Source organism: Trachurus japonicus, chromosome 4, assembly GCF_045865225.1.
Source record: "Trachurus japonicus isolate A0001 chromosome 4, Traja_1.0".
Lineage (NCBI taxonomy): Eukaryota > Metazoa > Chordata > Actinopteri > Carangiformes > Carangidae > Trachurus > Trachurus japonicus.
In genome coordinates this window covers 31,379,367-31,399,741 of record NC_140910.1, presented here as the reverse complement: position 1 = coordinate 31,399,741, position 20,375 = coordinate 31,379,367, and the positions used below count along the sequence as shown (strand labels likewise).

The window sequence follows — 20,375 nt, the reverse complement described above, 5'->3', positions numbered from 1 at the left end:
GGGCGATAATCCAATTTAAGATGACTCTGTAATTTATACCAGGACAAGGGTGCGAATGCTTTGAAGGCACTTTCCCCAAAGACAGTCCGTGTACGAGGAATAGTATACATTATCAATCTATCGTGCCTGAGACGACAGCTTCTGGTGTTGACTTTAGGAACCGAGAGAGAACACAAATAAGGAGGCAAGTCACACAGGACGGCCTTATAAAGAAAAGAATACCAGTGTTCCCATCTACGATTGTACAAAGAAGGCCAGCCAACACTCTCATAAAGACTACAGTGTTAAAACCTGCTTTGCAATTTCATTGCTTATTTAGCATATGAGTCATAATGCACTGCTAAATATGCTTTAGGTGTTGTTGGTCCAGATCTCAAAGCAGTCTGTAGGCTATAGTTTTTTGTTTGTTTTTCTGTCCCCCCCCCCCCCCAGTCAGGAAACTCAAACTCTGCCTATGAGTTAACGGTGAACAAAACAGCAAACGGCTGGCAAAAAAGTAATCGGCCAAAAGACAGTATGGCCAACAAAGAGATAACTAAAAAGCAGACGGCTAATAAACAAGCAAACAACTAACGAAACAGCAATGGCTAACAGACAGCAAAGGGCTACCAAAAAAGCAGTCAGCCATCAAAATACGAAAAAAGCAATCGGCCAACGAACCATCGGCTGAGAGAACAGCAAGTTGCTGAAAAAAGAAATGAACATATTGACCATAATCAAGTCATGGACACTTGTGCCAAGAAGACGTTCCATCAAGATGTTACAGAGATATTATGTCCAGGACCAAGAGCGGGACACGAAACAACCATTCTGTCTGTTATTCTGCTGGGACAGATGGAAGAAACAGATCCATCTGAAAAGCAGCCACACACACACACACACACACACACACACACACACACACACACACACACACACACACACACACACGTTTGTTATAAATGTAAAACAACACAGTTTTAAAGCAAAAAAGGTGTCCTAGTGCGAGGAAAAGTGCAAAACCATTAACTTTGATAAAATAACCACTTTATTTAGGCATTCCCATATTCGTTACAGTAGTAAAAAGTGTTTTAATCATTTTTTTAAAGGATAGTTCAACATTTTGGCAAATTGGCCCATTGCCATAATCCCTATAGTCATAGCAGTAGGTTCGTTACCTTTAATTGTCGGTGCAAGCTATTTTTTAGAATGGCGGAGCAGAGCCGTGAGCTGCTCAGCTCTACGTTACGGAGGCTCATGGGATTTCTTGGTTTCCCTCATCCCTCATCCCATAATGTGCAGGTCACAACTTGTCCACCAGAGCGTTTTGGAGATTTTGGATTGTGTATTTGATGAGTTTGATGAGGGAAACCAAGAAATCCCATGAGCCTCCGTAGCGTAGCTCTGAGCAGCTCACGGCTCTGGTGGACAAGTTGTGAGCTGCACATTCACCACGCTATGAGATAATAACACAACGTTACCAGACAGAGTTGTTTTAGAGGTAAATTCATGCAAAACCACTGATGCACGTTGCCTTCAGGGGCAGTTTTTCATGAATTTACCTCTAAAACAACGGTGGTCTGCTGTAGAAACAGAATTGCCCTATGGGATAAATAAAGTAATCTCAACTCAACTCAACTCAACTATCCTGAACTTTGAATCTGTTTCTTTCCACAGCTGGGCACTCAGGCCTCCCCCCACCACAGATCAGTAACATTGATGGGACGATTGAAAGCCTGTTGAAGATGAGCATATCAACTCTGCAGCCCCTGGAGACAATAGTAGGAGCTAGCTTTCTGGAGTTTGTGAACGCACTAAACCCTGATGTTCAAATTCCTACCAAAGAGGTGATCCGCTCTGAGCTTTCCAAAGTTTACGAGAGAAAGAAAAATGAGTTGCGATCCAGCTTGGCCTCTGCTGATGACGTCGTACTGACATGTGAGTTGTGGTCGTCAAGACCTGAAGACCCGTATCTGACAATGCATTGCCATTTTGTGGACAAACATGGAAATCACAAGTCCAACATGCTTGAAACTATCCGCCTTTATGGAGATAAATCTGCCACCAACATTAAAAAGCAGCTCTCAGCTGTCATGGAGGCTTGGGGCGTGAAAGAGAAGGTCCACTGTGTGGTCAGAGCCGGGATGCCACAGATGAGAAATGTGCAAGTTGAATGGAATGACATGCCTTGTTTTGCCGAGACCTTAAATGAGGTATGTAAGGATCTGAAGGAGAACGATAAGCTAGAAAGTGTTCTCACAAAGTGTCAGAACATCATCATGTTCTTCAAGACCGATTCTGAAGCTGAGAAGGATCTCAGAGTGATTCAACAGAAGCTGCAAATGGCACAAAAGGAGCTGGACATGTACTCGGATGACCAGTGGTTCACTTGGCTGCTCATGCTTCAGGGACTGAATGAGCAGTACGGGGCCATGGTGATGGTGCTCAACGACAAAGGCAAGGCAGATTTAATTCTGAATGAAGAAGATAAAAAGAAACTCGACAACCTGATCTCAGCTCTGAAGCCGCTGATGGAAGCAACGTCCACCATGAAAAGTGGATTTCAGTCTAATTCTGTCGTGTTGCCACTCCTCATGGATAAACTTGAGGAGGGAGGGAGAAACAATGAGCTCGCTCGGATTTTACTCAACAGATTTACAAATTTGTGGCCTCTCAACGACCAACTTGTCTCCAGCACCTTCTTCGATCCAAGATACAAAGAACGTCTGAGAGGAACAAACAAAAAAAAGGCGAAGGGCAACATAATGAGTGAGCTCATTGCATGTCGAGATCATACAATAATCAACAACCAGCTGGAGCGCTACATGGCCACTGTGGAATATGGAGAGGCGTCCAACCCCTTCGTCTGGTGGAGGACCACAGGAAAGACTCATTTTGGTGAACTGAGCCAGCTGGCTCTGAAGAAACTTGGGGTGGTGTCAACTGCCATGCCCTTTGAGAGAGCCTTCTCCAGGGCTGGAGACCAGTTCCACAAACTCAGGGGCTGCATTGAGCCCGAAGACCTCAACGTGGTTCTGTTCCTCAACAGCAACTGGTCTTAGAGACAAACACATCAGAGACACATCAGATCGTCAGACTGGAGATCACCTGAACAACTGTCTGGAAAACAGGTTTACAAATCAACACCTGTTTCACCACCTGCCTCACCCACGTCAGGTTTGTTGCCCCTTACACCTGAAGCTGTGAAAATATCCCATGTTACCTGAACTCATGTTCCTCCCTCCTAATGGACCCACATCATCTCCCCCACAGCTCTGCACCACACCCAGAAACACCTGAATCAACCACAGGCCTCACAGCCACCAGGAGCCACCATCCTCATCATCCCCTCCACTGAAGACTGAAGATCTCTGACAGTGATGATCGCTCAACGACCACGAGTCAATCAATCAATCAATCAATCAATCAATCAATCAATCAATCAATCAATCAATCAATCAATCAATCAATCAATCAATCAATCATCCACTGACTCCAAGAAGGTGGAGGAGCCACCATCAGATCCTCATCATCCCCTCCACTCAAGACTGAAGATCTCTGACAGTGATAATCGACCTCAACGACCATGAGTCAACCAACCAACCAACCAACCCAACCAACCAACCAACCAACCAACCAACCTATCTATCTATCTATCTATCTATCTATCTATCTATCTATCTATCTATCTATCTATCTATCTATCTATCTATCTATCTATCTATCTATCTATCTATCTATCTATCTATCTATCTATCTATCTATCTATCTATCTGTCTGTCTATCTGTCTATCTATCTGTCTGTCTGTCTGTCTGTCTGTCTACTGTTGTGATGTTGTGTCAAGATAACTTGATGTACTCTATATTTTAATTAAAAGTGCAACCATTTCTGTTTGTGTGTTTTTTTTTTCATTTCTACTTTTTAATCTATTCCTATTCAGGTTATCTGCAGATTTGATTTCAAATGTTACAGTTAAACATGCAGGATTTCAATGTTTTTAACATCTTTAACTTACATCTTTGTCTTTACAGTAACATTTCTACTGCTTTTTACCTTTCAAAGGCATTCACTTCATACCACAAGTTATATGTTTCAGCTTTGCCATTAGCCTTTTAAACATCATTTTAGCAGTTTCTTAAGCCAATTTAGCATTGATTCAACAATTTCTTCAGCTCATTCAGCATTGCTTCAGTAATAGGGTTCAGCTGCTTTCAGCATTCACACGCATTTTCTGCAGGAAATGCTTTCTTTTTCTAGTTATTAGTTATTAATCCGTGAATTGATTGTTGTCTGTTGTCTATTTGACACACACACACACACACAGACACACACAGACACACACACACACACACACACACAGACACACACACACACACACAGACACACACACACACACACACACACACACACACACACACACACACACACACACACACACACACACACTATACAATAAATAAGAAATATACATTTACCCACCAAACATCTTGTTGTATGAGTCGTTCTTCACCAGGTTCTCCACAAGAGGGCGCCATCATGTCACAGTTTACAGCAGGAGAACAGTGTGACCTCTGACCCCTCAGTGAGGGAGGGGTCTGGACCTCAGATTCATCAGTTCATAAAGTAAAGAGGTTCCTCAGTGCAACTGGTGCAGAATAAAGTACGATGCATGTACAAATACCTCCACCTGTACCTCAGTACATCTAGTAGTATACTAGTACTTTACGTAGGCAGTACTTATAGTACTTACAGTGATCAATGAACTCCTATTTGAGAGTTTCACTAAATAATATATCATTAATATCAAAGCTTCATTTTAATCTCACAAAGATTCTTTAACGGATGAAGGTTTAACTCCTCTTCATCACACCAGTTCAATATATGACAATAAATCTCTTATCAGATAAATTATCAATATTTCTATTCATCTATAAAAAATCAATATCAGCCTAATATATGATAATATATAAAGATGAAAATTTAAGACTACACTGTAAAAAAAATCTGGTCGCAAGAACTTCACTGTTAAAATTACAGTAAGACATTTTCTAATATTACAGTAGATGAGTATTGGCTCTGTCTTCTCTTTAGCTTCTTGGAATGTTCATTCATGCTTTATAGAAGGGTTCAGATATAAGCTACCTAGGGCACAAACAAATAAGTAAAAATTTTCCTTTGTTCCACGTGCAATCAGTTTGCACAATCCGTAAATGCACTGCTGTTGTTGCATGACTTATACATTTCTTTCTTTTTTTAATTCAAATGTTGACCTTTTAAGATGACGACAGGTTCTTTTATTCTATTCCTACTTGTTCTAACCAAGTCTGGTTGTGCCGTACACACTGCAACATCGTTCTATTTCACTGTTTGTCTATTTATTATTGTTGTTGTGTCACTGCAAACCAAATTTCCCCTGGAGGGACAGTAAAGCTCTGAACTGAAGTGAAGTGAAGTGAACTGAATGTGCTGCTCATCTGTCAGCGCCGTATACACTCAAACACACACTTTCATACAGTTCTCAGGCCAGACTTTATTGTATGTGTCATGGAAATTGTATTTTGAAAACAGGATATGTGCTGTCACATACAAAATCATTATGATCAAAATACGGGACAGTTGCCAACCCTGCCTGAGGTGTGGCCACTTCTCTGCAAACATGTTCAAGTTCTACATTACAGTTTTTCTCAGTCGCTTTGGTGCTGTTCTCAGATCAGAATGAAAGTTCTCATAACTATTAGTTCAACCTCCACAACATGTCGTCATTTGTCCACATCATAGCAGCAGTTTCTCCTTCCTCTGAACAAAGTGCAAATGCTTTTGGACATGTATCAGTTGCTCTCATACAATTCTCTGCTGTTTTACAACATTATCATTTGTTTATGTCCTGTCAGTCAAAATGAACTAGACTTCTGAACGCTGAATAGTCTTTCCCTATAAAACTAATAGTCCTCATTTCATTGCTTGAGTCATTACATACAAAATTGTTGAACTAGTTTTCAAACTAATTTTAAATGTTGGGAGAAGCTGTGAATTCAATTATTCAAACATTTAGAGTAAGGAAGAACAGGTATGTATGGTATTGGACAGTAATTCAGCACTAAACAATCTGCACTGCTGTCATTGTGTCAGGCATTACTGTAAGATACAGTGGGATGAGAACTTTTTACAATTTACATTTAGACTTACAGCTTCACTAGAGAACAGATTTACTGTATTGTAATGTATTACAGCAACCACATCTTTACAGTACGGTGCTGTACTACAGCATTTTACAAGTAGGAAGCACTTTTACAGTATTGTACACTACAGTAATAATGGTTGATGCAGTACATGTACTGTACATTACTGTACTTTTACTCTGCATCACATAGGATTACAAGACAACCTCACAGAGCTGGAAGAGACTGAGCCCATTACAAACAATGGCATAAGGTTGAACGAGATACAATGTAAGGATGACATTAGTATCTTTGGGAATATTGAATATTGAATATCGCTACAGTTGACAGAGTGATGTAGATGAAAATGTGACTGGAACGTCTGGATGTGCAGGAATGATTTACAGTACTCTGTAGGTTCACTTACTATATGTACTGCAACATAGTTTACGTAAAGTTGTACCCAAAGAGTGTTTCTTATGTTTGTTGTAGATGGCTGTAGTGTATTTTTCCTTTGCACAACACTGTGAACAAATCAGAATTGCAAAGAGCATCTGCAGTAGAAATGTGAAACATACATATTCAGTATCTCCACTAAATACAGTAATGTGTAACTTTACTGTAGTTTTCACATGGCTGTACTAGTAGTGTATAGTGCTGTCTGGAGCATTTTCAGGTATCATGACTTTTTGCATTGGAAAACACTTAGAGAATAAAGTGTCCTAATGAAAACATGACAAAGCCATGTGACTATCTTGTTCATAAACGATGGTGTCAGGACTTCTCATTTTGACCACACTGACAGTTTCATTGACATGAGTACTTACTTTTGAGCGATGGACAATCCATTTTGAGCAAGTGACGCGCTTTTGCAGGTCATCCACTAGGTTTTGCAGTTTGTGATAATTGTTCTGAGAAATGCACTAACTGTTGTGCAAATGTTAAGAGTGATGTGAGAAAAGCACCAAAGCGACTGAGAAAAACTGTAATTGGCCACTGATGGAAGAAACAAATAAGGAAACAAATGTTTCCTCTTGACTTCAAACAGCTTCTGCTGCGTTTTGCATATTTGGATTCTTTCAACTTCAACTTCAACTTCGATTTCATTGTCCCCAGAGGGAAATTTGCTTTCTCTTGTTCCCTGCGGATGCGTATTTGAATATGAAGTTGTTTGTCCCTGTGATGGACAGGTGACCTTTCAAGGTGAGTCCTGCCCTTATTCAACAGCTGTTGGAGATAATAGCTGGCAGCTAAAGGCTAATGCTGTGGTTTCTTCATCAAGATCTTTGTGAAGCAGCTTCTTTTTCTGGTTCTAACAACTTCTCTGGTCTTTACACCTGAGTGGGAGTCTCAGGGTGTGTTCACCTGGGTCAGGTCAGGACAGGGAGAATCTGTTTCACTTCTGTTTTCTTGAGTTTCACCTTCAGACTCCGCCCAGGTCGGTGATAAAATGATGTCAGAGCAGACAGGTGAGGCAGAGGCAGAGACGACACTCACTGAGAGACATCACTCAGGTGCAGAGACGTGAAGAGGAGACAAAGACAGAGGTCGACGTGAGTCTGTCGACATTGAAACACCAGAGTTTTTCTGTTACTGTCGCTGTGATTTTATATTTAGCCTATCACTGTTTACCCTGAACAGCTGTGACGACGGTAGACTGCAGCCGCCGAGAAGAGAGGTGATCAGACGACAGAGGACAGGTAACAACACACAACACAGAGGTCAGAGAGGTCACCGAGAAAACTTAACTAACTTTAACAATCTTTATTAAGTTTTACCAGAGGAGAAGTTGGGATGAGAGAGACAGAGACCTTTGTAGGGTGGGGCTGCTCTTCAATGTTTAATTTGACTGTCAAAAGCTTGAACCAGATTGAACCAGTTCCAGCTGGAGATCATAGCTAAACATTTCAATTTTGTGCTTTAACTCCTGTAGAGAACAGAATGTTACTGTCACTGTTAAAAGAAAAAAAGACCCAAACTGACTTGACTTATGTTATAGACAGGTGTCTATATTCCCATATGGATATAAAAAGCCCATATCGTATATGGGCTACCAAAAAAGCAGCAAACAAAACACCAAACTGCTGATGAAACAGCAAAAGAAGAATGAGTATGGCTAACAAAACAGAAGAGGCACTATTTACACACAGTTGTAGAGCATTGATCAAAATCAACTCTGAGTCTTAGACCAGTGGTTCTCAAACTTTTTTTTACATCAAGGACCCTAAATTGAAAAACAGACAAACAGAGTAAATTGACAAATTAGAATTGTGTGACCCTAAAGCCAGAGTTGTCGTCCGGGGATTGGGTCGCCGGGGCCCCCGCCCACGGCTGCCACCCAAAACACACGGCACCTGCCCCCTATGAACCCTCCCGCGGGTGGTGGGCCTACGGGAGGGCGGGCCCACGTCGCTCGTTCGGGCTGCGCCCGGCCGGGTCCTGTGGGCCAAGACCCGGCCACCAGACGCTCGCCTGCGAGCCCCGACCCCAGGCCTGGCTCCAGGGTGGGGCCCCGGTAACGCCAGTCCGGGCGACGTACACTTCCTGGCCGTGGAACGCTGGACCAGCTCTACACCCTCCGCAGGGTGCTCGAGGGTGCATGGGAGTTTGCCCAACCAGTCCACATGTGTTTTGTGGACTTGGAGAAGGCTTTCGACCGTGTCCCACGTGGCATCCTGTGGGAGGTGCTCCGAGAGTATGGGGTCGGAGGCCCTCTGCTGAGGGCTGTACGGTCCCTGTATGACCGGAGCAGGAGCTTGGTTCGCATTGCCGGCAGTAAGTCAGACCTGTTCCCGGTGCGTGTTGGACTCCGGCAGGGCTGCCCTTTGTCACCGGTTCTGTTCATTATTTTTATGGACAGAATTTCTAGGCGCAGCCAAGTGCCGGAGGGGGTACGGTTCGGGAGCCACTTGATTTCATCTCTGCTTTTTGCAGATGATGTGGTCTTGTTGGCTCCCTCGAGCCAGGACCTTCAGCATGCACTGGGGCGGTTTGCAGCCGAGTGTGAAGCAGCTGGGATGAGAATCAGCACCTCTAAGTCCGAGGCCATGGTTCTCGACCGGAAAAAGGTGGCTTGCACCCTCCAGGTCGGGGGAGAGTTCCTGCCTCAGGTGGAGGAGTTTAAGTATCTTGGGGTCTTGTTCACGAGTGATGGGAGAACGGAGCGCGAGATCGACAGGCGGATCGGTGCGGCGGCCGCAGTAATGCGGTCATTGTATCGGTCCGTCGTGGTGAAGAGGGAGCTGAGCCGAAAGGCAAAGCTCTCGATTTACCGGTCGATCTACGTTCCCACCCTCACCTATGGTCATGAACTCTGGGTCATGACCGAAAGAACTGGATCCCGGATACAAGCGGCCGAAATGAGTTTCCTCCGCAGGGTGGCGGGGCGCTCCCTTAGAGATAGGGTGAGGAGCTCTGTCACCCGGGAGGAGCTCAGAGTAGAGCCGCTGCTCCTCCACATCGAGAGGAGCCAGCTGAGGTGGCTCGGGCACCTGTATAGGATGCCCCCTGGACGCCTCCCTCGTGAGGTGTTCCGGGCATGTCCCACCGGGAGGAGGCCCCGAGGAAGACCCAGGACACGCTGGAGTGACTACGTCACTCGGCTGGCCTGGGAACGCCTTGGGGTCCCCCCGGAAGAGCTGGAGGAAGTGTCCGGGGAGAGGGAAGTCTGGGGATCCCTGCTCCGACTGCTGCCCCCGCGACCCGGACTCGGATAAGCGGCGGACAATGGATGGATGGATGGAGAATTGTGTGAATTTTTGTAAAGATTATAGAGACATTTCTGGAAAAAAGTGGTACAATTTATCTTAAAAGGTTTTTTTTTTAAAGTGCTAAAAATTCTGAAAAAAGTTTTTAAAACATTTCTAGAAAAAAGGGGTAAAGGTTTTCAGTTTAAAAAAATTCTAGACAAAGTAGTTAACAAATTCTAGAAGTCTTTTTTTTTAATTCTAGAAAAAAAAAATCATCAAAATTTCTCAAAAAAGGTTTAAAAATTCTAGAAAAAAGTGGTAAAAATTCTTTAAAAAAGCTTTTTTTAAATTAGATGTTCAATATACGTCCTCAACAGTGGGACACAAAACAACCATCCCTTTAATACGAGGTTATCCTGAACTTTGATCTGTTTCTTTCCACAGCTGGGCACTTACTCCATACACCACGAATCATAAACATCCACAGACAGATTGAAAGTCTGTTGAAGATGAGTGTTTCAACTCTGCAGTCCCGTCCTCACGGTGCTTTGGTTCTACCCTCTGCCATTATGGGGAATGTACAGTCCTTAGTAAACAAAGTGGATGAGTTGGCTGATCGTCTGAAGTGCGATCACCTGTACCGGAATAGCAGTTTACTCTGCTTTTCGGAGACATGGTTTACTGACAAGACACCAGAGTCAGATGTGAAATTGGAAGGCTTTACACTTTATCGGAGGGACAGAGATCCAGAACTCACAGGTAAAAAGAAAGGCGGGGGTGTTTGCATATACGTGAATGAGGGGTGGTGCCATCCAAAACATGCCACAGTAGAGATAGGAGTGTGCGACCCGAATGTTGAGCTCCTCGCAGTAAGATGTCGACCTTATTATTTGCCCAGGGAGTACTCCCAAGTGATTGTGTTAGTTGTCTACATTCATCCGAAGGCTAACAGGAAGCTGGCCACAGAGAAAATATCAGAGATTACACAAGATTTACTGCACTCCTCTCCTGACGCGCTGGTTATCATTAACGGGAACTTTAACAGCTGTTCTCTGTCCTCCTCTCTACCATCCTTTGAACAAGTGGTGTCATGTCCAACGAGAGGAGATGCGACCGTTGACCTGTTTTACACAAACGCTAGAGAGGGCTTTGTGGCCGAAGCTCTCCCTCGGCTGGGCAGATCGGACCACAACTTGGTATTGGTGAAGCCCAGAGTTTCCAGTGATCCGTAAACCACCGACCAGATCCAAAGTTATGTGCATCTTTAAATGCACGGATTGGTCTTTGTAATCACCTATTACATTAATTTCTGGTTTAAGTCTGTTGAAGAATTTATGTAAAGAAAAAGTTGAAGGTCACCTGTGCAACAGTAATACTAGAGGGCAATGGAAAGGCAAATTATTTCTACAGCTTTATGATCTGATCATTGTGTTTTCCTTTTTCTTTCCTTTTTTTTAAAATATATGTTTTGGGCTTTTTTTTTTTTTTTGCCTTGGGGGACAGTTTTATCTGTTTTGAGGCAATAGTTTGGTTTTGCAGGGAGAGTCAAATGTTTTGTGAATGTAGTTTGAAAATTGGGTTTTGTGTTTACAGTTTAGAGAAAATGATGGAAGGAAGAAATGCGTCCTAACAACTGAGAAAAACTGTAAAGCTAAAAAGGCAGCAGGCCCTGATGGTGTTCAACCACGCACCCTGAAAGTCTGTGCTCAGTCCTACATTCAGAGGTTGTGATATTGTGTCAAGATAACTGTACTCTATATTTGAATTAGAACTGCAACCATTGATGTTTTTTTTGTTATTATTATTAGTTAGTAATCCGTGAATTGCTTGTTGTCTGTTGTCTGTTTGACACACACATACATACAATAAATAATAAAGATATACATTTACTCACCAAACCTCTTATTGTATGAGTCATTCTTCACCAGGTTCTCCACATTAGGGCGCCATCATGTCACAGTTTACACCAGGAGAACAGTGTGACCTCTGACCCCTCTGATTTTTTTTTTTTTTTCCCATCTGAGACACTGTTTCTCATACACAAATACATAGGCCTAGAGAAGAAAAAACAAACCCGCCAAGTTTAAAAACACACGGACAGCAGCACCCGCTGATGTGCAGCTACTGAGACTGTTATTATTCTGTCACCTGAGATAACGAGGTGCACGTGTGTTTGGAGCTGACGAGAGAATAAAGAGTGAGACAATGCGGCCCTGAGGAGGAGCTGTGAAGGACTCAGCTGTAATGGAAAATGACCTAAACCGAGTCCAGTAGAGCTGTAACTGTGTAGTGGAAAGGCGTTCAAAGTAATGGTAACTGTCCTGGAAATCCTGCTTTACATTGTTTTAACATCTAGGTAAAAGAAAAAAAATAAACGGGCAGATTACATAAGATTATTCTTCTTTCTGCTCCCTTTTGTTGAGATTTGGGAGGTTTTTGTTTTTATTGTAGCTTATTAAAATGCAAGATCATTTTTCTGACTGATTTATTGCCCGATGCCGTGTATCTCGCCTCCCGCTCCCGCCCCCGCCCCCCCCCCCCCCCCCCCCCCCCCCCCCCACCGCCCGTTGTCTTTGTTGTCACTTTGTAGCCGCTCCACAGAGCGCACATGGCTAATTCATATGCACGTGCTGACCATATATGGTTGTGTCTTGGCATTCCGGGGGCGGGATATGAGGTGTGTTCACGTGCGCACCATTCTTGGATCCAGTTTGATTTATCAAAGAGAAATTGCGGAGAGTTGTGCACGCACAGTTTGATAGATCTGAAAAAGGTGTAAATATTTTGGGTGTCTTTTCGCCGTAGGCCTAAGCAAAACATTTAGTAGCAGCAGTTTTACACTGCTTACTTACAGTTTTGATAAATGAGGCCCCAGGCCCTAAGCCCTGAGCCCAGACGCTCACAGATGCAGCTTCTCCGCGGATGAGGTCCGTGGTGCTGAAGGTGACAGGTTAACTTGACAAACAAACTGCAGCATAGTTCTGTTTGTTTATCATGTGTGTCATTTTTGTTTGTGACTTGATAGTTTAGTTGTTGAGATTAAGAACATCACTCCCTCATCAAACCAGTGATAGGCATGCTGAAAAGAAAAGAGAGAGAGAGACGCGCCTGGGTATAGCGGGTATAACGTGTCGGAATAGCGGTAACAAAAAGTGTCGGACTACCGGCATGTCTAGATAGAGGGATGTCTGAATAGCGGGCGGACCCCCAATTTAACTTCTTTCTCTTTGGTAATATACACATTTTTTGAGTATATTAAAATGTGCTTTCTCAACTTCTAAAATTTGGATTTGAGGGGGCAAGACATTTATTTGAGGGGGCGCTGCCCCCTCTTGCCCCTGCGTAGAGCCGGCCCCGGGAAGAAGATGATCATTCACTGCAAAAACTCAAAATATTTGTCTTATTTCTAGTCAAAATGTAATTTCTAGTCAAAACAAATCTAATTATACAAAACATAAGACTCATCACATAGAAAGTAGCTTGTTTTTAGACACTTTTTACTTATTTCAAGCATATTTTCACTTGAAATAAGTAGAAAAATCTGATAGTGGAAGCAAGTTTTTTTTCTTATTACAAGCACAAAGAACTTGCTTTCACTTGCAGATTTTTCTACTTATTTCAATTGAAAATTAGTTTGAAACTTATCTAAAAACAAGTTAATTTTTAGGTGATGAGACTTATTTTAAGTGGAAAGAGATTAGTTTTGACTAGAAATGAGACATTTTGACAAGAAATAAGACAAATATTCTTGGAAAGATGTTGAGTTTTTGCAGTGTGGTTCTTTCAGTGTAAAAGCAGCAGGAGAATCAAGATGTTATCGTTGTTGTTGTTGCTGATGTTGTTGCTGTTGCTGTTGTAGTTTTCTCCTTTTTTATTTGTTCCTGCTTGCATCACAATGCATTCTGGTCCCTGTAGTCCCGTGTGTCCCGGTCGAGTCGGTGGATAACAAAGTTCCTCCGGCTCGCCGTCGTACTTCTTCTTTCGTTGGTTTTTGTGTGTAAGAAACGTAACGGAAGAACGAACGTGTCTGGTTTACAATCTCTGAGCTCAATCAAAATGTTTTTCTACATTCAAACGTCGACATATTTTATTCTTTAAAGACTAAATAATTTGTATATTTTCTTATTGGATGCTTATAAAAGTCCTGTTGTAACGAATGCTTTGATCTGATTGGCTGAGGAGCTGGCGAAGGGGCGTCAGAGGTCGTCAGGTGCTTTTTCCTGCACTTGCATGAGCAGGAAAAATCAAACATTTAGTGAATTTACTTTGAAGAAGAAATTCAGAGAGAAAATGTTCCGAAGTGTTTGAATCTGTGTTTGATAAATTCACCAATAAAAAAGAAACTTTCACTGAAGATTCCTCGTCTGTACGTTCAGTTGTTTCAAACTCACTTTACTGTGTTTTAACTTTATAAAATCATCATTCTGAAATAATAAATAAATAAATATTTATTTAAGCTTCTATTAAATTAGGGCTCTGATGCTGCATTTTACTCTTACTGTCAATAAGAGATAAATGTGTAGAAACTGCCTTGTTATTAATATAAAACATCACTTCATCATAGAAACAGTTCATTGAGTTCATTCATTATTAGATTTTTCAGTTTTTCATATTTTAGAAATGTGAGAAACATTTTAATTGTATTTCTAAATGTTCATGTGTGAGTGATGTGACAGGGTCTGAATACTTTCTGAACAAGAATCATTTAAAATCCTCAGTGAGTCATTTATTGTTTTAAGTTATTATATTTTAATGCAGTGGTCCAGTGGTGAGTCCAGAGGTCGGTTCGATTCCCATCTGAGACGATCTGTGGTGGGTCCCAATTCACTGTCCGGTTAAATAAACATGAAAGGCCCCAAAATGTCTTTAAAAGAACATTTTAATTCAAAATTTTAAACTCTTATTTAAAGAGAAAAATATTTTAATTAATATTTGATAAACCTGATTTATATTTTGATCTGGATCAGTTTTTATTTTCTGATTAAATCAGAAAACAAAACATAATCTGTTTCATCTGTTTTAACACGTTACAATTTTTAAAGTTAACATAATTCAATAATTCAATAAAGGCAATTGCATAAGTAAATAAAAATAAAAGAATGAAAATGTGTTGACAAATGAAATAAAAGTTACACACACACAGGGTGGTCAGGACCCCTCAGCTCCTCCACAGCGCTGCGCTGCCTCCTGCTGGTCACTGGGAGAACTGCAGCCTCTCCAGAGCATCATGGTCCTGGAGGTCAGGTTACCAACAGCAACAATATAACCAAATATATGGGACATTTGCGTAAAACTTTAAAAAATAAATAAATCTGTGCATTTCAGTGTCATTTTAGACCAGCTGTCTTTTTAAAATGTGCATAACCATCATGTAAAAACCACAAGTCCAGTCCAAGTCCAAGTCCAAGTGGTTTTCTTGCATCTTTGTGTAACGCAGCATAAAGCCTGACTCTGTCTTCTCTTTAGCTTCTTGGCATGTTCATCCATGCTTTTATAGAAGGGTCCAGATATAAACTACCTAGGGCACAAACAAATAAGTAAAAACAGTTTGCACGATCCGTAAATGCACTGCTGTTGTTGCATGACTTCTACATTTCTTTCTTTTTTAAAATTCAAATGTTGATGACAGGTTTCATTTCTCGACTTCCCTTCTTTTATATTCTTTTGATATTTTATTCCTACTCCATTTAAGATTGTTCTAACCAAGTCTGGTTGTGCCGTACACACTGCAACATTGTTCTATTTCACTGTTTGTCTATTTATTATTAGGGCCACGGGCAATCGCACCGGGCACTGGTCATAGCTGCAGGGACCAGTTTCATCTTCCGGACGCTTTTTCAATTATATATCAAAACTGCGCAAAATTTTGCATTGAAGTCAATGGGACAGGCGAAAAAAAAAGAGCGAAAAAGACCAATCATTGGAGTTTAACAAACGTCTACTGCTCAGGCATACTTTCAACTAGAGACTCCATTTAAACTTTAAACAGTAGACACAAGTCTTGTGTATTGTCGTATTACTCCACGTTTTGATAGGTCATATAGTTTTTGATCAATCCCTGATCAATGACCATGATCATTTTTGGAGAAATTATGAGATTATAATGGGTGTGTATTGCACGGAATGTTCGTGTCAGAGTGCGTGACATCATCGGTTAGAGTGGGAGAGAGTGAAGAAACATTCTGTATTTTTTCTGGATAAACTGTCAGCACGGCCACAATTTACACTCTACACACATAATTTTTTCTGAATTTGTAAGACAAACTTGTTATCTATCAATTTATGTGCTCAAAATATCAGAGAGACTTCCAGAATTTACAGAAAAAGCCTCTGAGTGCGGCCACGTCTGTCTCTGCTCCTCATTGAGTCCAATACAAATATTTTCTGAGAGGAGCAGAACGGCCTGATGTTTTAAAACTGCCAGCGTCGCCAAAATATTTACTGTAGAAACACCAAATCGTACCGAAATTTTCAGTAAGTCCTTAGAGCAACGTTGATCTGTGTTTTGTTCTGATAGGAGTTACCGTTTTGTCATGCTAAGCCTAAATGTGAGACCGGTGCAGAGGCAGAAAATGGCTCTTTTTCTCCACGTTTCTGTCTGTCTCAGCCTGCGGGGGCCCCTATCGCCGTGGTAACCTCTTTGATCCTCAGGCCAGAGCTCGTTAAAGGTTGAATATGTAGAATATTTATTAACAGCTATATTTTTTCAAAAATAATACATCCATGGGGCCTTTAGAGGGGTACAGAATGAAAGTATTGCTTTTCCATAAAAAATTTTTTTTTAGTCTGAATTATTATTTTTAATATTTTTGACGGGGTCGACAACTGACTTTCTGTCAACGTTCTGTTTACATTCGTACCTGCCTGTAGCCGACATGTGGCTCAGTTCTCCGCTGTTTTCCTGCCTCCTCCCGGTCGTATGCGTTTGTTTCCAACCAAGAAAAGCAAAAAGAGGAGACCACACACATCAGCTCCCTTCATCAGACGCATGTCTGATGAAGAGCTATGAGCTCGAAACGTTACTATTGATGTGCTAATAAATCTGCACAGAAGGGAGTTGATGTGTGCGGTCTCCTCTTTTTGCTTTTCCTGTCCACATTTTTTGAGGCCAGCACCTATTGAACTGGATGTGCGCGACCGTGTCTACTCTTTGTTTTTGTTTCCAACCAAGCCTTTTTAATAATCAATCGGTGGATCAATGGATTATCATATACTTGTTAGGATGGGTGTATTTGTGTAGTCTTATCTGTCATAAACACGTTTATCGTCACGGACTTTTGGTGCCACGGAGCTCCTTTTTTTTTTTTTTTTCCAACTTGAGGAGAGCAGTGACAGCGGAGGCTCTGAGGCTCTGAGCAGCAGCAGTGTGGAAGCAGAGAGCCTCCACTCTCCCTGTAACAAGCTACAAGTCATTTATTATGCTGTTAATGACGGTAAAAATGAAACATAAGGTAAATATCCTAATAGTCCTCCTCCTCTGCTGTCCTCTGATCAGAGCGGAGTCCCTAGCAACGGCCCGTTTTACCTAGCAACGGTCTGGCAATCGACTGCTGGAATTCTTTTTCTGTTGTTTTTCTTGTAATTCTACATAGTCAACCTTTAACTTCATAAACAATCCACCTGGCGCTCGTTTAAATGTTTATAAACAGAGACACAGCTAAATCAGACTGACACAGGATGCAGCTACTAACTAACTATGTGTCAAGTCAGTCAGTCACACACACACACACACACACACACACACACACACACACACACACACACACACACACACACACAGTTAACCTAACGTGGTTACAGCTCCTCCATATCAGTGCTTATAGAAAGATGATCATGTGTCTGTCTGATCAGCTCTGTCTTGACCTTAAGATCGTGGGTTTGATTCCCATGTTGACAGAGATGGAAAAACCGGCAGTAGCCCCGTGGGCCTTTCAAAATTTCCCGAGAGGAAATTTTCTAGTTGTTGTTGTGTTAGTTGCACTGTCAATGCAAATCAAATTTCCCCTGGAGGGACAATAAAGCCAAACACACACACACACACACACACACACACACACACACACACATACACATGTCATGCAAACTTTATTTTGAAAACAGGATACGTGCTGTCACATACAAATCATTCTGATCAAAATAAGGAACAGTTGCCCACCCTGTCTGAGGTGTGGCCACTTCTCTGCAAACATGTTCAAGTTCTACGTAAATTGGACACTGATGCATCATGGGAGTTCAGTTTAACAATCAAAGGAACAAATATGGATAATGTGTTCTTTTGATAATAGATCCAGAGGAACAAATGATCCTGTTTCCTGCCCTGGTGAAAAACATGGACCTATTGTAACATATATATAATTGATCTATGGTGAAAAACCATAGGCTGTTTGCACAGTCCAACTGTGTGAGCTCATGAAGCCACAGAGTCACATGAAGAAACAACACAGCAAACTAAAACTGACAAATTATTATATTCTATGTTATGTGTACTGACTGTCCAGTGGTGTTTTTCATTTTGGTTGACTCGGTCTGACAACAATGTTTGGTTTTGAACACAGTTTTAACTGTTTTGAGGCAATAGTTTGGTTTTGCAGGAAGAGTCAAATTTTTTGTGAATGTAGTTTGAAAATTGGGTTTTGTGTTTACAGTTTAGAGAAAATGATGGAAGGAAGAAATGTGTCCTAACAACTGAGAAAAACTGTAAAGCTAAAAAGGCAGCATTTCATTTCATTTCATTTCATATACTTTAATTGTCCCCGTGGGGAAATTTGTCATGGACTCCTGATGGTCCGCAATTTAAAAATAAGAAAAAGCGGCAGCAGGCCCTGACTGTGTTCAACCACGCACCCTAAAAGTCTGCGCTCAGTCCTCCTTTCAGAGGTTGTAATGTTGTATCAAGATAACTGTAGTCTATATTTTAATTAGAACTGCAACCATTGATGTTTTTTTTTGGTTATTATTATTAGTTAGTAATAATAATAATATATAATAATATAAAAAGATGAAAATTTAAGACTTCACTGTAAAAAAATCTGTGGTCGCAAGAACTTCACTGTTAAAATTACAGTAAGACATTTTCTAATATTATAGTAGATGAGTATTGGCTCTGTCTTCTCTTTAGCTTCTTGGCATGTTCATTCATGCTTTTATAGAAGGGTTCAGATATTAGCTACCTAGGGCACAAACAAATAAGTAAACATTTTCCTTTGTTCCACGTGCAAACAATGCAATCAATTTCCACAATCCGTAAATGTACTGCTGTTGTTGCATGACATTTCTTTCTTTTTAAAAATTCAGATGCTGGCCTTTTAAACTGTCGACAGGTTCTTTTATACTCTTTTGATATTCTTTTCCTACTCCGTTAAGATTGTTCTAACCAAGTCTGTTTGTGCCGTACACACTGCAACATAGTTCTATTTCACTGTCTATTTATAATTGTTGTTGTGTTAGTTGCACTGTCAATGCAAATCAAATTTCCCCTGGAGGGAAAATAAAGCTCTGAACTGAACTGAATGTGTGTGTCATGCAAACTTTATTTTCAAAACAGGATATGTGCTGTCACATACAAAACCATTATCAAAATACGGGACAGTTGCCAACCTGCCTGAGGTGTGTGGCCACTTCTCTGCAAACATGTTCAAGTTCTATGTAAATTGGCCACTGATGCATCATGGGAGTTCAGTTTAACAATCAGAGGATCAAACATGTATCGAAACCCACTCAGGGCAGACAACATTGGTCATATGCTCTTATAGATCCAGAGGAACAAAGGATCATATTGCCTACTGTGGTGAAAAACATGGACCTATTGTAAGATTTGTATAATAGATGGTGAAAACCATAGGCTGTTTGCCCAGGTGCATGCTGGTCCTGAACCAGTCCAACTGTGTGAGCTCACGAAGCCACAGAGTCACATGAAGAAACAACACAGCAAACTAAAACTGGCAAATTATTAATCAAACAAATCAACTTCACTGGACAAGAAAGTAAAAGACAGAAACTACCAGAGGATCTTATTCTAATGAATTCGAACAAAAAAAAATTTAAATTAAAAAAAAAGGAAGAAACAAATAAGGAAACAAATGTTTCCTCTTGACTTCAAATAGCTTCTGTGATTTGCATATTTGGATTCTGTTTCCTGTTTCCTGGTTCCTCCCACACATCAGGTGAACAGGTGTGTATTTGAATATGAAGTTGTTTGTCCCTGTGATGGACAGGTGACCTTTCAAGGTGAGTCCTGCTCTTATTCAACAGCTGGGATGGACTTCAGATAATAGCTGGCAGCTAATGGCTAATATTGTGTTTTCACCATCAAGATCTTTGTGAAGCAGCTTCTTGTTCAGGTTCTAACGACTTCTCTTCTCTGATCGTCTCTGATGTTGTCACCTGCGTATCAACTGAGTGGGAGTCTCAGTCTCAACCCTGATCACCTGGGTCAGATAAGGACAGAATCAGTGGTTTCACTTCTGTTTCCTTGAGTTTCACCTTCAGACTCCGCCCAGGTGATAAAATGATGTCAGAGCAGACAGGTGAGGCAGAGGCAGAGACGAC

The 20,375-nt window shown here is 41.3% G+C and overlaps 1 protein-coding gene across 1 annotated transcript; it reads left to right on the top strand.

The window, feature by feature from the left end:
- The first annotated feature begins 757 nt into the window (after positions 1-757).
- Positions 758-3,045, top strand: LOC146989221 (E3 SUMO-protein ligase ZBED1-like). The gene is made up of 2 exons (XM_085775356.1): positions 758-812; positions 1,657-3,045. Exons 1-2 carry the CDS (start codon positions 758-760, stop codon positions 3,039-3,041), a joined length of 1,440 nt encoding a protein of 479 aa, XP_085631482.1. The 3' UTR covers positions 3,042-3,045.
- The last annotated feature ends 17,330 nt before the right edge of the window (positions 3,046-20,375 follow it).